The 22,368-nt window shown below is 43.5% G+C and overlaps 1 protein-coding gene across 2 annotated transcripts in view; it reads right to left on the bottom strand.

Annotated features, from left to right (window-relative positions):
- Positions 1-39: 39 nt before the first annotated feature.
- POLR3E (RNA polymerase III subunit E) overlaps positions 40-22,368 on the bottom strand; it is a 32,281-nt gene continuing 9,952 nt past the window's right edge. For both annotated transcript variants that reach the window (XM_049791093.1, XM_049791094.1), the window contains exons 7-21: positions 21,602-21,709; positions 21,071-21,120; positions 20,651-20,770; positions 19,992-20,077; positions 18,914-18,958; positions 18,738-18,829; positions 17,839-17,959; positions 16,194-16,275; positions 13,671-13,730; positions 12,487-12,644; positions 12,135-12,199; positions 10,036-10,532; positions 4,133-4,210; positions 3,080-3,205; positions 40-920 (exon numbers count right to left, since the gene is read on the bottom strand). In XM_049791093.1, the coding sequence (XP_049647050.1) occupies positions 864-920; positions 3,080-3,205; positions 4,133-4,210; positions 10,036-10,532; positions 12,135-12,199; positions 12,487-12,644; positions 13,671-13,730; positions 16,194-16,275; positions 17,839-17,959; positions 18,738-18,829; positions 18,914-18,958; positions 19,992-20,077; positions 20,651-20,770; positions 21,071-21,120; positions 21,602-21,709 (1,745 nt within the window). In that variant the 3' untranslated portion in view covers positions 40-863. The remainder of the gene's footprint in view (positions 921-3,079; positions 3,206-4,132; positions 4,211-10,035; positions 10,533-12,134; positions 12,200-12,486; positions 12,645-13,670; positions 13,731-16,193; positions 16,276-17,838; positions 17,960-18,737; positions 18,830-18,913; positions 18,959-19,991; positions 20,078-20,650; positions 20,771-21,070; positions 21,121-21,601; positions 21,710-22,368) is intronic.

The raw sequence follows: 22,368 nt of genomic DNA, 5'->3' as shown, positions 1-22,368 counted from the left end.
AGCTTCCCTTTCTTTGGACAAATACAAGGCAGGGTAGAATTGACCTTCAAGATAAAATTTTATTAAAAAAATTACACAAAATAGAGGTTTTACATTGTTGCTGTGTGATGGCTACAGCTGGATGCCTTCCAGAGGGTGCACTCGCTTACTTACCTCACTGTATTTGCATACAGTAATGGCAAAAAATGCCTCAAACAAAACCCACACCAATAAAAGAAATCCAGTAGTAGTTCCGCATCTGTTTCAAATCTAGGTACTTTCCCAAATAACTCATTTCACAGACAACAGGTGAGAACAATTGCTATGTTGTACAGAGTTCAAAGACAATGATTTTGTTCCCCCCTCCCAGGCCTGACGTTTCCATGAACATGACTATCTTCTTTTCTATAAAGAGGGCTGCAAGGGCTATTACAATGCTCAGACTAAAGTATGAGCATCTAGGTATTTAACAAAAACTGGGATGTTTGTAAACAAATTTAATTTATTGGCATTACTTACAAAATAAAGTATTAGACTATGATTTTCCATCATGTCTGTTGTCAGTATGTGGTTTTATTTTTTTAATAACAAAACAGAACGAGAGTTGAAATACATTAGAAATCCCAGATTAATCAAGCTGCAGACAGGGTCCCATGTTGTCTTCCTAGTTGCTCGCACGCCTAGGCGGCCATGCAGACGTGTGTGTGTGCGCGTGTGTGTGTGTGTTGGGGTATCCGTGACTGTCTGTCTGCAATGCCCACGTGCCCCAAAGTGGGTCAGATCCTGCCCCACACTCCCGAGGCCACGGCATTACTCTGTCTGTGCCGCCCACTGCAGGTTTCCTCTTTCGTCCTGGAGATCGCTTGAAACTGCTACCACCGCTGTCAAGACTGCACCGTCCCCTTAAGATACCACATTCCGCCATAGCTCACACAGCAGTCCTGGGGAGAAAGGGAAAGTCCATATGGTCTTGGGAACCATGGTCTGGCTTTGGGGCAATAAATGTGATCAATAACCCAAGTCCCCTCTCCAGAGCACAAGAGAGAGCACGAATCCAGAGCAGCAGGTTATCTCCACCCTGAAGACCATATAGCCTAAATAAAGATGACAAACACAAGAGGGGGAAGGTTGAGAGGCCGCGAGGAGGACAAACAATGCAATGGCAGCAAGAAACGGGGCTTCTGTGGGGAGAAGATGGGGATCATGCAGCAGCCAGCTCAGGAAAGGTGGTGGGGAGGGGTGAGGACAAGGGAACTGGGGCATACACAGGCTGAAGCTCAGGTGGAGAGACTGAAGGGAGCAGCGGGAACAGGCTGGAGCGTGAAAGCGGTCGCCAGATCTGAAGCCTTTTAAGAAACAACGTTCTATGATAATGAACTGTCAAACCTCAGAACCATGCTTTGGTATTCTGACCACACGTCTGCTAAGCTTACAGCGAGTAAGCACCACAGCAAAGGAGTTCAGTAAGCGGGTTTTCTTGTGGCTCATTTTCTTATTTCTATTAGATGAGCACCAAGTCTCTCGAGTTCTAAGCTAATGGCTTCTCTTTCTTTTGCTCCCACCCTTCCATTTAGGTAATTCAACACGGGCTTAAGTACTGCTAAAAAACTGATGCTGTGTAGCTTAAAGGGAAAAAACTATCTTTTTTTTCTGAAATCTTGGGACCTGCACATCACAAAAACAAATAAGAAATTAAGTGCGGGGGCTAGAAAGAGGGTTTGCGGACTTGATCTGCTGATGCAAAAATACAAACCCTGGCAGTCTGTTCCTCTGTGTATAAAAAAGGAGCACAGGCAGATGGGGAAACAGGAGTCAACAAATCCAATTTCATTCAAAGAGGAATCCTCTCTCTTGTGGCTTACAGAAGCCAGAGAATCTCCCTATTTCATTAAATCATACTTCTAAATTTCATTTCAGAAACAAAGCTAATTTCACATACTTCTGTGACCAATGTATTCAAGGCAGAGGCCTGACACTACACAAGGCTGGTTGCACGTTGACTTAGTGACCTACATAAAAACAGTACCCAGTTTTTTAGGGGAAGGTATTTTTTCTACAAATAGGTTATCTGTTAAATAGCAACAGCATCATGAAAAACTAATGCCAGTACATTGTCTAGATGTTCCAGGAGAGCTGATATTTGAGCTCATCTAGTCGCTTGACAAATCTCCCGGCACAGGCAAGCCACATGAAATACTGTCTAGCAGGCAGAAACATCTGAGCTTATTTTAATGCTAAGAAAACCAGGTTCTTTCAAGCAAGACCAGTTGGCTTATTATCACAGCAACAGATCTGTAATATTTCAAATATACTATTATTCTGTTTTCAGATCCCAATTTAATAAAGTACTTAAGCACTTGTCTTATTGAAGTGGGTGACAGTGAGCAAAGGCCCAGCAACAATGATTTAAGTATTACATTAGTTGGCAACTTTCTACTTAAGCCATCCTGCATCGCTTTTAAAGCTTGTCAGTCATGGCCTGTGTGGTCCCTACTTTATATGTTAAACTTCTTTAGCAAGTAAATGGTGCACCTTCAAAGACAGAGATGAAAGGATTCAAATAAACATTCACAATGAAATGTGTTAACTACTACTTTGCCTGCTTGTTTTGGCTAGGGTTTTGCTCCATACACTGCTGCACGTCCTACTATAGAATGAAATGCACTTCCTTCTGAATATGCGGCACTTGTGCTCTTCAGCATTAACCAACAGCAGTCAGCTGGTTAACTCAGAACACTGTGCAGAACCCTCCCACCTCCTTAATGTTTAACTTCACATTATTTAAAAATAACTCTGAAGTATCACATTTACTACACTTTATTCTCTGCTGGTCCAAGATGACAAATAAAGGTTTGTCGCAATAATACAAAATAACGTGTGAGTCAAAATCACTACTCGTCGGAGGGAAAGAAGGCAGAATGAGACAAGCGTTATTTTTAAGAAAACAAGCTGAAAAACAGGCTTTGTCCACATTCCAACAACAATTGTTCTATCATCTTTATCATTTGTCAGTTCAAGGTAAAATATGATCCTTTGCTAAACCAAGCATTAAAAATTCATGTATTAATTGGATCAAACCCACAATGGAATAGAAACATACCTTTAGCACTCTATCCACCTCCTGCTTGTTTAGATCTTCTCCACATTCTTGACTCAACTGATTCTGGATGACATTCCTGCGCACTCGATAATTTTTCGAAAAGATTTCAAGCAAAACTTGGCGATGCTTTAAAAGAAAACGTATCATAAATACAAAGAGAACAATTATTCCTATCTTTCTATATATCAAAACTGCATGTGCCTTAGTCTGTACCAAACATTTACTGAACTACCTTAGAGGGTTCTTGCTTTGTAATCCTGAAACTGTCCCATACTCATCTGCTCTCCAGCAGTGCCCTAGCCTCTGAGGGCCTTACAGGGATCTCTCTCTACCCTGCGGCCAGACCTGCACCTGCCCTGTGACCTGGGGCACCTCCAAAGGTACAAGAACATGCTGGAGAAGGGGCTGCAAGATATTCCTCTCAAATGCTTCCACAGGAGTTCTCATGGTCCACGCCAGCCAGGAGGCTGGATACTTCTTGACTCTTTCCTATAAAAATTTATTTAGGTCATGGACACAGGAGTTACATTCTCCATCCATATTTTGTTAGGCACCTTCCCTTTCACCTCATTTACTCTGATAGCAATTAAAACTTGGGAGATGCTCACATATGCTATAATCATTTCCTATTCTAAGTATAAACATATATCAGGTAACAACATCATTTAATCCCTGGTTAACGTTGCATTACCACCAAAAGGAAAAAAAAAAACCCCAAAACAATTGGACTGGATTCAGGTGTGAGCCCTGTACTGGAGAATCATTTCTCCTTGCACGTTCAAAATTATTTGTATTCCACTGAGCTAGTTATTGACATGTATTACCAACATACTACATTCCTTCTGCCCACACCGCTTTCTCTTGATACAGCAATGATCACCCTGTGAGCTAAGAGCTTCCTCTCAGCTGGAAATAGGTTGGTATTGAAAACTGTACACTTCAAGAGGGAAAGAAGAAAACTGCCTGCTGTACCAGTTCCAGAAACACAAATTCAAACAATGCCAAATGCTCAATAAACATATATTTGGGAATGTCACTTATTTTTATTTTTACCTGATCATAAGTGTCACCAGCTTCCCAAAGCGCATAGACCTTTAGTTCGTCTGGTGAAGCAGCAGTCTGTGGAGGAAACTGAGAACAAGAGGCTGTTAAAAATAACCATCTATTTAATGAGTTCTGCTTAATGATTCTATGACACAGTATCCCTGGACACCTATTACTGGATCAAAAACGTCGTTGCCATGTAATGAGAACTGCTGAAACAACATAAGCTCCTCTCCTATTCCACACTTGAAGGGGTAACTTTGCTCTGGCAGCCCCTGTGCCTGCTCAGGCATGGTCCGTCCTGCAGCCATGAGGCAGACACCTTCTTGCAGGCCCGATGACTTCAACAGAAACACGATCTGTATCAAACCTGTCCTGCTGGGCGATCCTGCAGCACACAGACCCCAAATTAGTAAGGGGCTAACTATGGCCTAGGGAATGGGATGAGCACCATGGCACCCCGATGTGTGCCTCGAAATGCCCAAGCCATGTTTGACTGATCATAGAATCATTTAGGTTGGAAAAGACCTTCAAGATCATCAAGTCCAACCATCATCCATGCCCACTAAACCATGTCCTGAAGTATCCCGTCTACTCGCTTTTTGAATACCTCCAGGGATAGTGACTCAACCACTTCCCTGGGCAGCCTGTTCCAATGTCTGACAACCCTCTCAGTAAAAATTTTTTTCCTAATATCTAACTTAAATCTCCCTTGCTGCAACTTGAGGCCATTTCCTCTCGTCCTATCTCCAGCCACCAGACAGAAGAGACCAGCACCCACCTCACTACAACCTCCTTTCAGGTAGCTGTAGAGAGCGATCAGGTCTCCCCTCAGCCTCCTCTTCTCCAGACTAGACAACCCCAGTTCCCTCAGCCGCTCCTCATAAGATTTGTGCTCTGGACCCTTCACCAACTTGGTTGCCCTTCTCTGGACACACTCCAGCACCTCAATGTCTTTCCTGCAGTGAGGGGCCCAAAACTGAACACAGGACTCGAGGTGCAGCCTCACCAGTGCCCAGTACAGCGGAACAATCACCTCCCTGCTCCTGCCAACCACACTATTTCTGATACAGGCCAGGATGCCGTTGGCCTTCTTGGCCACCTGGGCACACTGCTGGCTCATATCCAGCCGGCTGTCGACGAGCACCCCCAGGTCTTTTTCTGCCAGGCAGCCTTCCACCACTCTTCCCCAAGCCTGTAACATTGCATGGGGTTGTTGTGACCCAAGTGCAGGACCCAGCACTTGGCCTTATTGAACCTCATACAATTGGCCTCCGCCCATTGATCCAGCCTGTCCAGATCCCTCTGTAGAGCCTCCCTACCCTCGAGCAGATCAACCCTCCCTCCCAACTTGGTGTCATCTGCAAACTTGTCGATCCCCTCATCCAGATCATTGATAAAGATATTAAAGAGAACTGGCACCAATACTGAGCTCTGGGAATTCCACTTGTGACCCACCACCAACTGGATTTCACCCCATTCACCACAACCCTCTGGGCTCATCCATCCAGCCAGTTTTTCACCCAGCGAAGAGAATGATGCTTCTGGTGACGGTGGGGTAACCCACACCAGTGCCATGGGCCCTGATGCCATGTCTGGCCCACCACCAACCATTTCAGAGCTTTAAAAGGGAACTGTTGGGCATACTGGAATCCTGTGAATTTTGCATGGGGACAGTTTCCTACTGGTGGAAGGTCAATCACCACATACAATCACCACATACCAGAGCAATCCCAGGGCCTGGACCTTAGCCAGTATCTCATGGCAAGATGTCTAGATTCTTCCTGTCAGCAGCATTTGCTTCCAGACTATCCAAAGCAGTATTCAACTGAGAGCACCAAATACATTGTAGGGTCTTTCTGGAGGTTTTTACATTTACAGTGGCAGGTTTTAGAGTTTCAGACTTTATTCTGTATTTATCTGCTTCACTAATCCCAAATCAGCACTACTGACAAACACTGTGCTTCTGCTGTATTTGTCATCTCTGTTTCGGGGCAGACTACAGGACTCTAGAAGACTGGACACTGAACCAGACACATGCTCATTTCAGGCTCCAAAAATGAAGGGGTTTTGTTTGGGTTTTTTTTCCCACGTGCCAAGCATCTGTTTTTTCTGAGGCAGAGGCCTCACACTCCTGCACACTGGAAGGAACACAACTGCCTCCCCTTCACACCCCGAACTCCTAAGAAAATAAAATACCATAGATTTGCCTTAACATTTCCCCTTGGAGCAGGGACTAATGAGCAATGTTGGCATATGCCTTCACTCCTGACATGTCTCTTCCTGACTGTTACTAACAACTTATTCCTTGTAACTGCCCAGACAACCTAAATCAATCATCTATGAAAAGCTAACAAGCCAGTCCTGATTGTTTCAGCATCCCTCAATCCTAGCTGCTGGTACAAACCAAATCTTTCTTCCCAGCCTCCCTCACACCATGCCAAAGGAATTGTGCACTGCAGAGTGAAAGATCAGCCTTTCCTTTCACCCTTTGCCTCTGATCTTCTTGCAAAGAGGAAGAGCTTTGTGCAGCAGGAGCTGCCTGGTGGGATTAGCAGCTTTGGCTCTCACGTTGGTCCAACGGTCTGGCCTATAACAAGGTTTTACACTTGATTTAGAGCCAGGATTCAGGTTTATTAGGCTCGCAACACCTGACACAATTCCCTTCTCCTAAGGACATTTGCTTTTGAGGAATAATATCTCTTGTATGCTTTCAGCGCAGATAAAAATCAAACACTTCAGCTTCTCTCCAGAAAACAGCTGCAGCAGGAAAGGCAAAATGCAGGGCACCAGGAGCACCCAGCCTTGCTCTGAGAAAGTCACTCAACAAGACCCAGAGTGCAAACTCCTCCTGCCTCAGCCACAGGTCTGAAATGCAGCTGTGTTTACCTGGCCCTTCTGTGAGGAAACGGCTTCCAAACCAACACAATACTTATTTGGGAAGAAAAACCCACAGGATCTCCTCCTCCCGTCCAGATTTACTCTGCAAACTGTTGCAAACACTGCTGCCAACAGCACCCTGCTTGCTTGCTGCTGTCATACAGCCTGTCCACAGGAGCGGGAAATGCTGTCAGTGACTCTGAGACACATGCTGCTCTGTCCAAACAGCTTTACTGTCTTGCCATTGCTGTCCCTTTGCCATTTTATGTTCCTTATCTTAATCTCTCCAGCCTCACCTTGAAACAGCTCTCCCACTGCCATAACGTCGTTTACAATATTTGCCCTGTGCCCCTTCCTGCTCTAAGTCCCCAGAGCTCGTGCAGGGCTTTTAGGAGGTGAACTGCTGGCCCAGGTCCCCAGGGCTGCCACGTTAAAACGGAAGCTCTCAGGGAGGAGCCCTTGGCTTTGGGATGTGTCTCACTCAAGAACTGAGCACACCCTAAAAATAGCCACTGCCAGGCAGCCTCTCATTATAGCTAAACCAGACTGAAAGGGGCCGAGTCTGCCAGAAAAAAAAACTTATCAGCTGGAATAATCCTAGAGGTAAACTAGTGAGCTTACCTCTCCAGGAGCCTGCAATCAGCACTAGCCCAAAAGGCTCACCATAAGCACAGGGCTGCATTCCTCTCCTGTTACCCTAGCCAGGCAGGACGCCGGCAATGGTTACATCATTTCCCAATACCTCAAAAATATCCTTAAGATTTGGGCAGAACCTTGCCACTGCAGGGACCATGGGAAGGGAGCTGGCAGGAGCCAGCCACCCCCATGCATCCCCATCAGTCTGCAGGAAATGGGTGCAGATACTCAGGAGTCAGATTCCTGTGCAAATGGTTTCTGTGGAGCTGGACACAGGCTCAGCCTGTGCAAGCCCCGGACACACACACAGTGCCAGTGCCTGCTGACCATGCCTCTACTCACCCTCTCTCTGATGGCAGCAGCAGCCCACTGCACTTGGGTGCATCTGCCCAGGATCCGGTATTTCTGTACATGTGCTTTTCCCTCCCACTTGAGGATGCTACACAGCACAGGCAAGCACAGCACTCTGCAGGCATCCTCACAGCCTCCTCTGCAGCTGGAGTGGCACCTCTTCTGGCTCCCCACAAATACTATTTATCTCATACCCTGGGTGCAGTTGGTCAGCTTTATAATAAATCCTGCATTCCCTTGGTAAGGTTTCAATTGCTGTTTTCAGCAACATGTTTTCCATAACAGGGCAGCATGCAAGCCAAGAGTGTCTTCACCCCCCACAGAACATCATTTTAATTACCTCAGATCATTGATTTTTATCACCAAAGCACTTTCAATTACAGAAAACTAATGAGCAACTATGAAATCCCACACTAAACAGCCCTCCAGGCTTTCCCTGAGCTCAGGCGCCCTCGTTGGGTTCTGACAAAATTGTCCAGGGGAACAATCAAGAAATACCAAAGTGTATGAGCCCATGCAAAGAGTAAAACCAGCCCCAGCACCTTTGCCATCTGCACACAGCATCAGGGGGAGGCTTGGGGGTAACAATTTACATTGCTGATAACAGTACAGGCTTATACAGGCTCCTGTAGAACATCTCAAGTTTTGCAGTAAATTCTGGGTCAGCAGAACTAAAACTTACAGCAGACCTCCAGCAAGAGGCTTTCCAGTGACCACTTCTGCACCTCTGCAGGTCTCCTGTGACAGGGTTTTCCAGACAGAAGGAAGTTCCCAACGACCTCTCTTCAAGAGGATTTTATTTTGGTTGTTTTTTGAAAAATAGAAACTATCCCACTTTCACTCCTCACAGCTTTTAAGCAAAGAGTGGATGGAATCCTTTCCAAAATCCCAGAATTTCCAAAGCAAACAAGTCTCAGTCCCGAGTAACAGAGCAGCAATGACCTCAGCTATTTACCATCAGGATGGCAAATGCACATATTACACTGCATACAAAGGAGAGCCTAGCCAGCACTAAGAGGCAGTTCCAGGCAAACATTACTCCAGGACTTGGAAGCTGTCAGGAAAGAAAGCAGAAAGTACCAAAATCCATGGTCTCCCTAGTGGCGTTTTGAGTCTGTTACTCCGTTCCCAGGTGGCACAACATGTACTTTGCACATGACTGAACATGTTATTTGTCATCCCCCCACCCCCCTCATAGCAACCCTTACTCCTTAGCTGAGTTTCAACTCCCATGCTCCAGGCTCTCTCTCGTCAGCCTGCCTGCTTCCTGCTCTTTCCGCCTTGCCTGCTCTTTCAAGCAGTTCACACGTCTCTTTTCCCCTCTCCCCAAAGGCAGCTGACTCCCAAGCTCTTTCTGGTTGCAACCCAATCAGCACTGCCAGATGTCTTGTAAAATTAATTTCCTTCTAGGCTGTTTCCCATGATGCCAAATTCCTTTTCCTTTCCTAAGCGATCTACTGTCACACAAACCTGCTCTGTCTCACGCAATCACACATGTCATTTCCATAAAGACAAAGAAACAAAGACACCTCTGCACAGTCTAGAAGGAAAAGGTCTGACCAAAGAAACCTGCTGCAGGTATGGTTTGCCACTTCCCAGAGGGCTCTGCTGGGCGTGCCTTGCCGCTCCCAAGCAGTCAATGCCACCTTTCCTCCCCCAAATGTATCCCTGTCCCTGAGAGAAGGAGCTTGTGCAACTCCAGGAGAGGTGATGGGAATTTGGTACTGCCTTAGATCATGTTAACAAAAGCAAGTTGGGACAGCGAGTCACTGCAGCCCAACAGCTTGGATGTGGAAACAGAGCCCCAAAGACAACTAAACTATGCAGCATACCACTGAGCAAAGAAAGCAGAGTGCAGGGCCTGCCAGAAGCAGGACGGCAGAAAAACCTCCAGCAGCTTCAACATATCCAGTACTGGACAGTTCCTTAGTGCACATCCATTCTTCCGGTCCACCAGCACAGGACACAAACATTTCACAGCTCAGATGTTTAACTGCCCCCCAATCCCTCCTCCCCAAAGTACACCCAGGGAAAAACATACTTACAGGCACCAAAATCTGTTTGCAGCCAGTGTCCAACACCATGTCCTGTAACATTTTGTCTGAAATGCCACTGAACAACGTATGTCCTGGAGGCAGACTGGCTAAGTGAAGGTTAAATAACCGTTTAAGCTCACTCAGGGTGAGTACAAATTGTTTCTTAAATGTTGACGACACAAATGCCTTCAGTTCTTGGGCTACCCGGTCAATGCACCCTCCAGGCAAGTGGCCATTTAAAGAGTCCGTGGAGTCCTCCTCTGCATGGAGGCCGTTGACAATGCCATTGTTCATGCCCTCATAAGCCGAGGTATCCATTGGCTCCTCGTCACTCACAGGCTCCTCTTTAATGCGGATATTGGAAACATCTATCTTGGCTGAGGCATCATTGGATTTCATCTCTGCCTTTTGCTTCTGGAACTCCTTCTCCAGCTGCCCATAGTTCTGCTTGACTTTTGCTTTAGCCATGTTGACTCTTTGCTCCCCAGAAACCAGTAACGGATGAGCTAGTAAGAAACAAAAGATACCATAAATCTCACCATAACCAGGACTCCAGTCTTGCAGAATGTTTCTTGAAGGGGTCATAGTGAAATGAAAGCAGGAAACGTCCTCTGCTTGTGAAATCTAAGGCATAAACCCAGTTTGTTGATAAGACTTTACTTTAGTTTGGGGGTTTTTTGGAGGGTTTTTTTTTTGGGGGGGGGGGGGTGGGGTGGGGGTGTGATGGGGGTGGGGGGAGGGGGGTTGGTTTTTTTTAAAGATAAACATGTTGACAAATTGTAAGCTTGGGGAAGGGTGTTCCAGTTGAGGAACCTGAAGCAAAGACAAAGTGCACTTGTTCAATCACTAGGGCCTTTTCTGTAAGTCAGGAAACCAGGATACAGACTGCTTATACATCTCTACTCATGACCCAAATGCTGCTTTGCCGAACAACTTTTTTTTTTTTTTTTTTTTTTAGAGTATCTAGCGGCTGGTGGAGCCTGCTTCAGGAACTGCCAGAGCCAGCACAAGGATGTCCTATAGGTACAGCGAGGAGTGAAGGGGTTAACAGTGAACTTGAATACCCTTCTAGCATGAGGTACACAGCGTGAAAGTCTGAGACCCTCTTCTTAGTAATAATACCCAGTCATGGGGAGAAAGGGACAGGAGGGAGCTCTTTTCCCATGCAATCCTGTGCCTCTTCCCCTGGGTCCTCTACACGCCCAGCTATCCAAAGGTGAAAGGAAGGGGCGTGTTGGCAGCAGAGGAATCCAGTCCCAATGCCAAAGGAAGGAGTGTTGTGTTTAAGGCAAAATCACGCACAGCACACATACTGTTATCTTCTCTGCTGTTAGGCTCACTAATCCTCTCCAAATAACCCAACACCTAATCCTTCCAAGCAGATCAGACACAGGGTATTGAAATGGATTCATATGCTCATTTGTCAGTTCTGGTTATACTCTTCATTGGCTCCAGTGACTGGCAATGAGCCAAATACCTAGTTAAAACTCTCTGGAATCTCAAGTTTTCACAATCTTTTAAAATTCTGGAGCAGCTACTTTAATATTCTCACTGGCATCCATGGTGGAGAAGGACATCAAAAAGAGACAGCTTCACACCTCCTTACAGCCCCCTGCCAAACACATTCTTCATTAATTGCTCACCCCTCAACCACAGGACAGAGAACCCAGCGCAAATCAGGCGAAACAAACAAACAAAAAAATCACCTCCTGCACATTAACTCGCAAACTGAGAGGTGAGAATTACTTGTGCACTGGCCCTGTCCTCTCTTCAGGAGCTGCTTACACCCTTACACCACACAATGAAGACGCTGATAAGAGAACCAGCTGATTTTACACCATCAAATGGCAAGTCCCCCATACCAAGGAATCCTCTGTGCTCTGCTATGAGGATGCTACAGTAAGCTTTGTCACCCCAACATCAGTGTTGTTAGTACAGACCAAGATCTGTCTCAAATGATCCAAAGGAAATCACAAGAATGGGAAAATATTAAACAAAACAAGGCCAGTCCCCACCACGTTCAAAACCAAAGAGGAACTCCAAAACATCACCCAGGAATATGGAGAGATGCATGTGCTTCAAGATGATCCAAGCACAATTCCATTTACCTGATTGTGCCTCTTGTTTCTTTGGTGTCAAGTGCTCCTTTAAAAGATTATAGACCTTTTCTAATCTGAAAGACAAAGATAAAATATACCAAGACAGTTTCAGTTGTTATGCCTGCGTGCAGCCATGCCAGCTTTGGCCATTAACTAGAACACTCAATGTCTCCAGGGAGCCAAGGAACAGGAATGACTTGAATGACGCAGTGACACCCCCCCCCACACCACTGCCTGGTGACTGTGAGGGGGAAACCTTTGAGGCAATACAGATCAAATTATCTATCAATGTCTACAGAAACTTCGTACAAGATAGTTCCCTGTTTTTAGCTTATTCCCAAAAATAAAACAAGTCATTTACTTGGCCTGAATGCCCATCCACAGCATATGTTGCCTCTGAACTATATCTGGATGCTTCTTAACAAAGTCTTCATCATAAGGCAGCATGAACTCCCAACCTTTGTTTATTCTTGCCACGGACATGTGCTCTAGGAAGTCTTTCACATCTTCTGGACAAAGCTAAAAGAAAAAGCAAAAGCATAAATAATATGGAAGTCAATTTACATAGGACATATGCAACCATGCAGCAACGGGCATTGTTCCATGAGACAAGAAGAGTTGGACTGATTTGGTATGTACGGGGCACCTCCATGAATACACACCCAGCTAAGTCACAGATACTCATCCTTCTCTGCAGCACCAACACTTTCACACAATGTTAAAAGCACAGGACTTCAGAGAGCAGTGGTAATTAATCACCTGAGAGTCAAATAGCTCATGGCATGTTTTGTGAAGAAAAGGGAGTTTCCAAACTGAGATGAAAAGACTCTGTTGTGAAGAGAAGCATATTCTACAATGTCAGTCTTATTTTAGAGCTGCAGGTCAAACATGCTGCACCTACACATGCATAGCTTTTAAGCGGCACTGGATCTTACATTCCAAAAATAGATGGTCTGTGCATAAATTGACTCATGTTTTATCATTTTACAGCATTTTAAGGAAATTATTTTTTGACCTCTTTACTTAATGTTTCTCATTCATTTGCCAGTTTTAACAGAATATTCAGGTGCCTGAGTTGCTTTAAAGCTTTTATTCAATATTGACAACTGGCAAATGGTGACAGAAGAGTTGCTCTTTTCTAACACACACAAAGCAGAGCAGCTAGTGTGGACTGCACAAGCACTCATCTGCTTTGGTGCACGATCAGTCAGTTTAATTCAAACTGTGTCTGGCTTTCCACTGAAACAGATGAGAGGACAAGATGCATTCCAGTGGCTCAGCGACAAGGCCAGTCATATCCTGTGGAGTCATGGTAACTGTGGGAGCTGCTCAAAATGTTTGTAAAAAGAGTATGTATCTATACCTACCTGTTCCAAAGTGAAGGCATGCCTGGTGAGCAACACTGCAAGTCAGCAGTAATGCAGACACTGTGAACTTTAGAAAAGGCTTGCAGTAGCACCCACTACCAACCTACGGACAATGTGCAACACGTATCACCAACTTCTGATTTAGGAATTAAAAACAAGAAGAAAAAAAATCACTCACTTTTGTAACTGCTGCCACTTCCTTTCTCACAACCCAGCGGTCCTGTGTGAACTTCCACATCTAAGAAGGGAACAAAAGAGAAAAACCTAGTAACTGTATTTAGCAGTTGCTTTACTGAAATTGTAGTAATGACCCTGTTCAATGATGTTACCAGAAAAATGGAAACCCCATTCCTTTCAAGAATGTGGAAGTAGGTGATTCTCAGCCAGGTAGTGGGAAAACACTTTCTGGCCTCTTCTGGTCTCAAATGGCCATGAACACAGTGTCAAAAGCTTTGAGAGTCCATGGTTTGCCTTGATGAACCTGTGACTACAAAAGCTATGAAGAATCTCTTGAACTCAAACTCCATTTAGCTTCCAAAAAAAAAAAAAAAATCCACCGCAGTGATGCTGGTACTCCAGAAGTCACACTTGAGGCTCTGCTTCTCACATACCTAATCATCAACCTAAATAAACTCTTCATCCACTTCTGTTAACACTATAAAGGGGATGACTATAGGGAGCTATAAAGGCTGATGACTGTTGACTTTCTGCAGCACACAGCCCCCTAGAAAGCGACCGTTCCCTTCTTCAATGCACATCACGGTCACTTATAGCTATGCCAAGATGGCCTGTCACTCACATACTTGTCCCCAGTTAATGGAAAAGCTAGGTGCTCTGCAGAGCAGCTCCTAAGGTCTAACATCCTGAGAGGCAGCTGCTGAGAGCAGGTTAACAGGATACATGGGGACTTGGGCAGAACAATGTCTGAACACCCCTTTGATTTCTTCCTGTCTCTAAATAAACTACAATCTCTTTTAGTCTGTGTGTATTAATAATGTCATGAAGAATTCAAAATCTCATTACTGCCAATTTCTTCCTGCCCTATGACGTCATCTATGCATCCTTCTCTCTGATTCAGCTTCTCTCTGCCCACAAACACTCAAAACCACCACGCTCACTTTAGGGCACAAAGCATTTCTGTTTTAAAGCACAGGAAGCTGCTGTCCAAAGGAAGTAGATCTATCAGCTCTCCATGCACACAACTCTGAGGCAGCCATTTCTCATTAGGCCCTTTACCCTCAGCTAGAGCCAATGGTACTCACGTCCTCTGAATTTATTATGTGAGAATCTGGGGAAAAAACAGAAGCTTTCAGAAAAGACAAAAACTACTTTTCCTTCTTCCCAAAGTATGGCATGGAACAGGTGGACACTAAAATATGGTGGCCATATTTTTTATCCTTATTAATTACTTTACACAAATATATACAGGGAAATAAAGTTCACTTTTTAAGCTAGAACACATTTTCTCCACAGATGCAATACAGCATTACATACTATTTCTGAGCCTTATGACCAGACATTTCACTTTGTCTGAGAACCAGAAATACCAATGCTTTCTATTTACTAACATTTTAACTTTTTCTCTGTTGTAGAGCTAATCAGCAAATTACTTACCTTTAAAATTAACACCAATCTATTTCTCATGCAAGGTATATTTAACATAATTCAAATGAAAGTAATGTATCTTTACATCTTAATCGCTAAAACACTACTGCTTACTTAACTGAACATAATAATTTCTGGTCCCTAGAACTTTACACATGACGTGTCACCTAATCTGCTGTGTCCTAAAGACTTATGTCACTGGGTCACACCTGAATCCAGGTCTCCATATGGCAGTGTCTTGGGCTGACATCAAGTCACAATAAAAAGTCAGTTTCAATCACCATCAGTTTTATCTTCTACTGGTACTGTAATATCCTTAAAGTCTCTTGCACTGCATGCTCCTATTCAGAGCTAAATCTCATAAACAAACTTTGCAAACAAGGGGAACAGTCAGGTCTAACTGAAAAAAATGAGAGCAATGCACTCGTCAGCTTCTCTTTGATGGGGCGGAAGCCATAAACTGAATATGAACTTAGGAACCACTTAGGAACTTAATTCTTTCCATGGTTAGTGAAAATAAACACAATGCAGAGGTTGTTCCCTTTTGCTGTGGTTACGTGTGTGTTTACAAGACCTGTATTCATTTCAACTTCCATGTGCAGCTACTGCTCACAAAAGGTGCCTGGGAACAGAGTCCTTTCACTGATTAGCAGCTCTGGGGAATAAAGTCCTTTTTAAAGATCAACAGTGCATGCTCAGGGAGCACAAGGCTTACCCACACTGCCCTCCTGAGACCTCACAGTCCTGACCCCATGGAAATATATCTGGAGAAACAAGCACTTTATTATCCAGTCCTGGCTTTTCTGTAAGCCCTGCATTGTGGGGGCTATGTGATAGTGGCTCTACAGCACGTATTAGAAAGGGATGAATACTGTTAATGACAGATGATTTGAACCTGCCAGACAGCCACCATGTCAATCTACGCCAACACGCCCATGACAGACGAGTAACAACACCTTCAGGATTAAAGCACAAATAATTTTGTTGGAGGAAACACCTTATTGCAGTAGAGCAGCTGAGTTTTGCAATGCCATGGCCTCTCAGGCAAACTTCACCTATGTTCTCCTTTAAAAACAACAAATATTTTTATACTTACAACAAAGTCTCTTCCTCTACAGAGCACTTCTGCAGGGACTCCACTATGTGGACTAGAAGTATCTTTCGGGTAGAGGACATCACTGTTAATTAAAAAGGAAGACAGATTAGTTACTAGGTACTCCAGAAAAACGACATTGGTGAAAATTAACAAACATGTCCTCCCTGTTCTGCAGTTAAATTATACCTTTATCCAAAGCATGGTTTTCATTAAAGGAATTAATATTGGTGTAATTACACCACTGCAATTACACTAGTGCAAAAAGGCTTACACCAGCAAAGCATAGCCTTGTGGCTAGCAGATGTGTGCAACACAGGTACAAGCTCTGCTTTGTTCTTGCAAAGCCTATCCTCCCTTGATCAGTGTAAACAAGACCAGGATGATCCTAAGAAATGCTTAGGCTAACCTGGTATGCAGTCTTGAAGGCAGCATTTAGCCAAAATGCTGATGTATGGGCATAAGGTTTTTGTATTTCGTTCCTGGCAATCAAGGGCTTAAGAGAACAATACTACAAAACGTCATGCTCGAACCAAACAGCCCTGAGACCAACACTACCCTGTGCCTCGTCTGCTTGCAAGACCAACTGGATGACATTTGTTAGCATGCTCTCCAAGGCCTCAAGGCAGCCCCGGTTCATGATCTTGTTCCTACCCAGGCCAAAGAAATGGGTCCCTTCTACATTCAAAGCTCTGATGCGTGCATGCGCTGCTCTGTGCCCAAATATGCCACATTTCCTAGAGATACACGCATCCTTCTCGGACTAGTAGCAAAGAATCAGCTACAACATAAAAACAATCTGAATGCTAATATACTGTCTTTTAACTTGCTTCCAGCTTCCTTCTGGAATGGCTGGAGGGACAGCAAGGGTTGCTGTAAAAACTGTTCACATTGTTAACACAGGCCTGTATCACAATAGCTGAAACACATCCTGCTAACAGACTTGGACTAGTAGCTGGTGCCACTCATCTTAACACAGAGAGCTATTTCAGAGACTATAGTTCTCTGCATGCAGTGCTCCACCCAGGTAAAAAAATCATACTGCACTTTAGACTTCAATTCCCAGTGGGATGTTTTATCCTAATAAACAGGAGAATGATACAGAATCCATTTCATGTAGTACACTCAGCACACCACGCTTGATTTATTAAGCGGGTAATGCCTTCTAGAGGGTAGCTTTCAGCTGACAAGAGCAACGTCCACTGATGAACAGCAAGGTGACTGCACAAACATCTTTTTTTGACTGAATTTAGCTAAGAAATACTATAGCTGACATTGGTTTCATTTTCTGTGTTTATATTCGATACTAATCTCTGGAAGAATTCAGGGCAGTTCTCCTACAAAAGAACATGAGTGAAGACAACATCAAAAACCTAACATAACTCAAATGCAAATACAGATTACATCACTGCTCAGCCATAATTTTAGCTGGTGTAGGTACTGAGGTATTACCCTTTAACATCAACCCTTCGAATTTTGAATATCTGATTGCACTAAAAAGGACCAAACAATAAATCAAGATTTTACAGACTGTGAATTAAGAACATGGCTACTTTGGGACACAAGGAAGATGAGTATATAAAATCCATTGTTCTGATCCTCTCCTTAAAGCAAAAAACCATGTCCCAGTAACAAAGACCAGCCATACCTCTTCACCACCCAGTTTCCCTGGACCAGCATTGCCACCTGCTGTATACAGCGGAGAACTGCCGTAGAGTCAGTCCCAGAGCCTAGCAAACTCATCAGATTTGCAAATGGCATGACCTTCACTGAAAGGCAAAATACACACCAGATTAAGGGTTTCTTCAGTGTGCATGATACAGACATAGATTTATAAATCTAGGATACTATGATTTATGTTGAAGTTCATGGTCAAATCTATACCTTAGAAAAAACCCAAACCCTAAGTTCTACTAAGTCCCCCCCTGCACTACAGTCATCCTCTGTTCTAAAATTACCTGCTAGTGTTGCATCACAGTTGATTAGCTTAACTGGTCCCAAATTAATGCATCAATAAAATAAATCTATGCCTTTGGCAATATTTGGAAACAGAGATACCTGACAAGACAGGAAGCTCCTGAGGCAAAGTCCTCAGGATTTGGTCTTATCCGATAGTAACTCTGAAGAAACAAAATACAATTCCTAGATGACACTCATGAAGTGCTTATTACTGAAAACCTCCCAGAAAATGCCAAAGTGCAGCTTGTTGCATTAACCTTCAACTTATGATTCATGTTCAGACCCCACATTCCAGGAGATACCTGCTGAAATAGATGTATCCAGAAAACTAGCATCAGATTAGAAATTATTCTAAGAGTAACTTGACTGCAAACATACAGATCAACAGTCAGATCTGCTGCCAACTGCTCGTCCCTGCACAGCAGGTCTTCTTAAGGAAAGGCTCGGGATTTGGATTCTTCACAGAATGAGAGAGCCAGACAGACTGTCTGGTGGGGTGACAGAACTGGTACTACTAGGAAAGGTACCTCATCTAAGGCAATTAGAAGTCACAAAGTAAAGTGCAAATGTATTACAAAAGCTACAAACCATTCTTCATCAGGATCTTAATCTGATCAGCAAGGGGTAAAGTTCTCAGCTGGGCCATAGAAAGCACATTGCTTGGAGCCATTGGTTTGTCACTGCAGGCAAACAAGAAGATTTGCAGCCCATGAAATAGAGCATCCAGCCAATATGGACTTTGAACATTCTGTACAAACACTTACTTCTCTTCCTCTACGCTTGGAGGCATCAACATCATTAAATATTCACTAGAAGAAAAGAAAACACATCCTTAAAATGCTTGTCGTGGGACTTCCCAGGTTTAAGTACATTAAAGTTATTTCTTGCTTAGAGCAATCCTACTTGTGTGTATCTACAAAACAAATATTAGCCTGAAGAGAGACCTCTTCCCTTTTCTCTCCCATCTTCCTCTGTAAATTCAGTACTAGTAAAAACTATTGACATTCATCTGCCCAAAGAGAAGGTACAAAATAAATGGGAGTCATAATCCCAGCTCTTCTGTACAGAAGAGGTGTCCAAACAGAGAAACTGCAAGAGTAAATACATTAAACACAGGTGCTCTGACACGGCAGTAAGAGGGGTAATGTGAAGTCCTGTAGACAGAAAGAATCAGGCCAGCAATAAGCAAAAAGTCTTCTCCACCCATGTAACTACCAGTGTCTGTGAGGAAAGAATCAGATCCCAAAGACTTCTCAGAACACCTAGCACTGTTCCACTAAGACGTGAAATGTTAAGAAAAACGCATCCACACCACTAAACAGAGAGACAATGCCACTTTCCTATTACTTGGCCATGGTTGTATCAGATTACAGCAAAGCATTAGTATTGACTGCATCATGGGAAGATTCCTGTATAGCTGCAGTCACCAAGAAACAAAACTGAACAAGTTTCCAGTATGTCTCACAAATCACAAAACCAAGTTTTATAAGATTTGCTAACAATGGAAGTTACTGGCTTCAGTGTTTTAATTTATTTTAACCAGGAGCTTTTCTTTTACTTTTCCTCTACAGTATTTGCAATCCCAATAATGCAGGGTTGTGATAACGTACAAGAGGCTACAATCCCAAGTGAATACGACTACTTTTACTCTCAGAGTACAGGGAAACAAAGAAAGCAACCTGAATAAGTTGAAGTTTGTTTCTGTATTTTTTAAACTATTCAATTTTTATCATGGATAGACTTATCAAACAGCAGACTTTTAAAGAATATACCTGCTTATTACCCTGAAAACAATCCCAACAAATTACTGCAATTTCTGTAGGGAACCATCAAAACCATTACCTGGGAGATTTAATTAATTCCGTGTTTTCAGCAAGGCCATGACCTTGACTAAATAAATACTGGCGCTCGTGTTCAGAACGGCTATCCTGGAGATATAGAAAAAAACAAGAGTCGCTACCACATATGGAATACATACAAAATGCCAGAGAGCTGGATTGCTCAATCCAAACTGTGACCACCCTGTCATTACTGCACCATTCAAGCGTTCCACCTCACTAACTAATGTTCTGCTTTCACTTTCTTGAACAACGCTCACGTGATGTGGGAGCATTTCTGTTGCTATGACTTTGAAATCTGCCGACAGACATGCATGCAGGTCAGACAAACAGGATTTCTGACACTCAACTAACTGGGTTACACAAGTCTTTCACAAAATCCAGTTCATAATCCAAGACCTGAGTGATTCTCATACTCAGACCCCTCCTTTATGTTTGTCCAACTCTCAGTTTTAAACCTTTTCCACCATGCAGATCCCAAAGCATTATCCAGCAGAGGAGGTACTGTAGGCACTGTAGAGTCTGTTAAAGCCTACAGACCTACTTTTCTTCATTCTCTTTTGATAATTCCCTGATTCCCATGGGTCCAGATTTAGAAACAGTTCTAGACTTGGCTGAGCCTTCAGCCTCAGGTGGCCTCCTCAGCAGCCAGCACACACCTACCTTCAAGCCATAATAATGTAGATGAACCCAGTGCTCTTCTGCTTGTCTCTTCTGCAGGAACTCATAGGATTGAACACGTCGTTGACGAGCTTGTTCGGTCTCAGGGCGGGAAAATCGTACCTAGAAGATTTGGGCATCATTAAATACAGCCCTGAAACCCTCAAAACAAAACACCTGCATTATTTATTTGGTACATAAGTAACAGAAACTAGGGGCTCTAGCTCAAATGAATCATGCCTTGCTGTCAGTGCTATCTTTATGCTTGTGCAACAAGGGCAAGTCCATCTTGCTCCCCCACTCCCCCCAGCCCAGGGTCACCAGGACTAGCTAAGGTTTCCTGTCCTTTTATTTGGGTGTGCATTGTCATGCTTTCTTGTGAACTGTTGCCTGAACTATCATAAAAAGGAAATTTAAACATACAGTAATTTGCTTAACATCATCTTCAGCTTCATCCTGGGATGAATCACCACCTGCCAAAAATACAACAGAATAAACACACCACTGCAATAGAAGAGCCAAAGCCAATCTGTTACTGTTTGGGGACCCATGCAGGAAGAAAGTGGTACTAGGAACTACACAACCATGGGTTCAATCCCAGCTTGCCAAGCTATGCAATGTATGACAGCACCACACTGCTCCTATGATAGGAGATCCTGCTCCCATGAGCTTTGTAGCGTGCAACTTTTCAGTGGCAGTGGTGACACACTCCCTACTACTGCCCTGTGACAGGACCCACCATCTCCTATCCCTCTGTCAATCCCCCATGCTGTGCCCACAAAACCATTTATGCAGCTACACTGAAAATAAGATCAGCATAATAATCTGACAACTTATAATCAATATGTTTATAATAATAAACACCTTCAGAATACAATGACTCTTATCAGTAAAATTATAGAGAGAACTTCTATCTCACCTCCCAAAAGAAAACACAACTCATGGAGCATTTACCTTCATTAGCAGCTTCTCTTTCTCGGTGTTTTGCATCAGCCTTGTCCAAGTAGGTGAAGCTTGGCCTCAGCTGAAGAATTCCATGTAGTGGAGTCAGGTGAAGTTCACCTGAAAAAAAGAAGTAACATTGATTTAAATTGGGGGTTTTTCCACTGCACAAGGACAGCACTTTTCATCATCTCCCTATCTCTGTAAAGGCACAGCTTCAATTAAACATAAATATTTAATACAGTAAAATGTAGAAAGGAATTGAAGTGAAAAAATTAATCCAGTGCTCAGGATTTCAAAGGAGTATGAAAGATGAAGACCTATTTATGTTACTTTCATTTTTGTGCTGAAACCAGATCTTGTAGAGAGCTACATTCTGTCTCAGACCTGACCTATAGTTCAGGAGACTCCTGACAGTCACCACTGAAGACAATCTACATATTTTCATCTCAAATGATGATCAGATCAAAACTCCGTGATGGCATTACGAGACAAGAGAGGGGCAAAAAGTGTTGAACTGGAAAATGAGACAGACGCAATTATATGTAGACAGTAATATAAATAATGATGATAAGTTTATGCTGCAAATGTATATTATTTCAGGCCACCATGCACTGTTAAGATCCTGGAGCCATCTACAAACACACAGTGTTCTTATATAATATTTACAATTTTGCTAGACCTTCTCAAGGACTCCAGGGATATTGACAAGGAAAAATTTTCCTTGCTTTAAAGACACGTCAGTCAATTAAAACCTAGGCTGAGAAAAAAAGAACAAA

Source organism: Accipiter gentilis, chromosome 33, assembly GCF_929443795.1.
Source record: "Accipiter gentilis chromosome 33, bAccGen1.1, whole genome shotgun sequence".
NCBI lineage: Eukaryota > Metazoa > Chordata > Aves > Accipitriformes > Accipitridae > Astur > Astur gentilis.
This window is presented reverse-complemented; position numbering and strand designations above follow the sequence as displayed.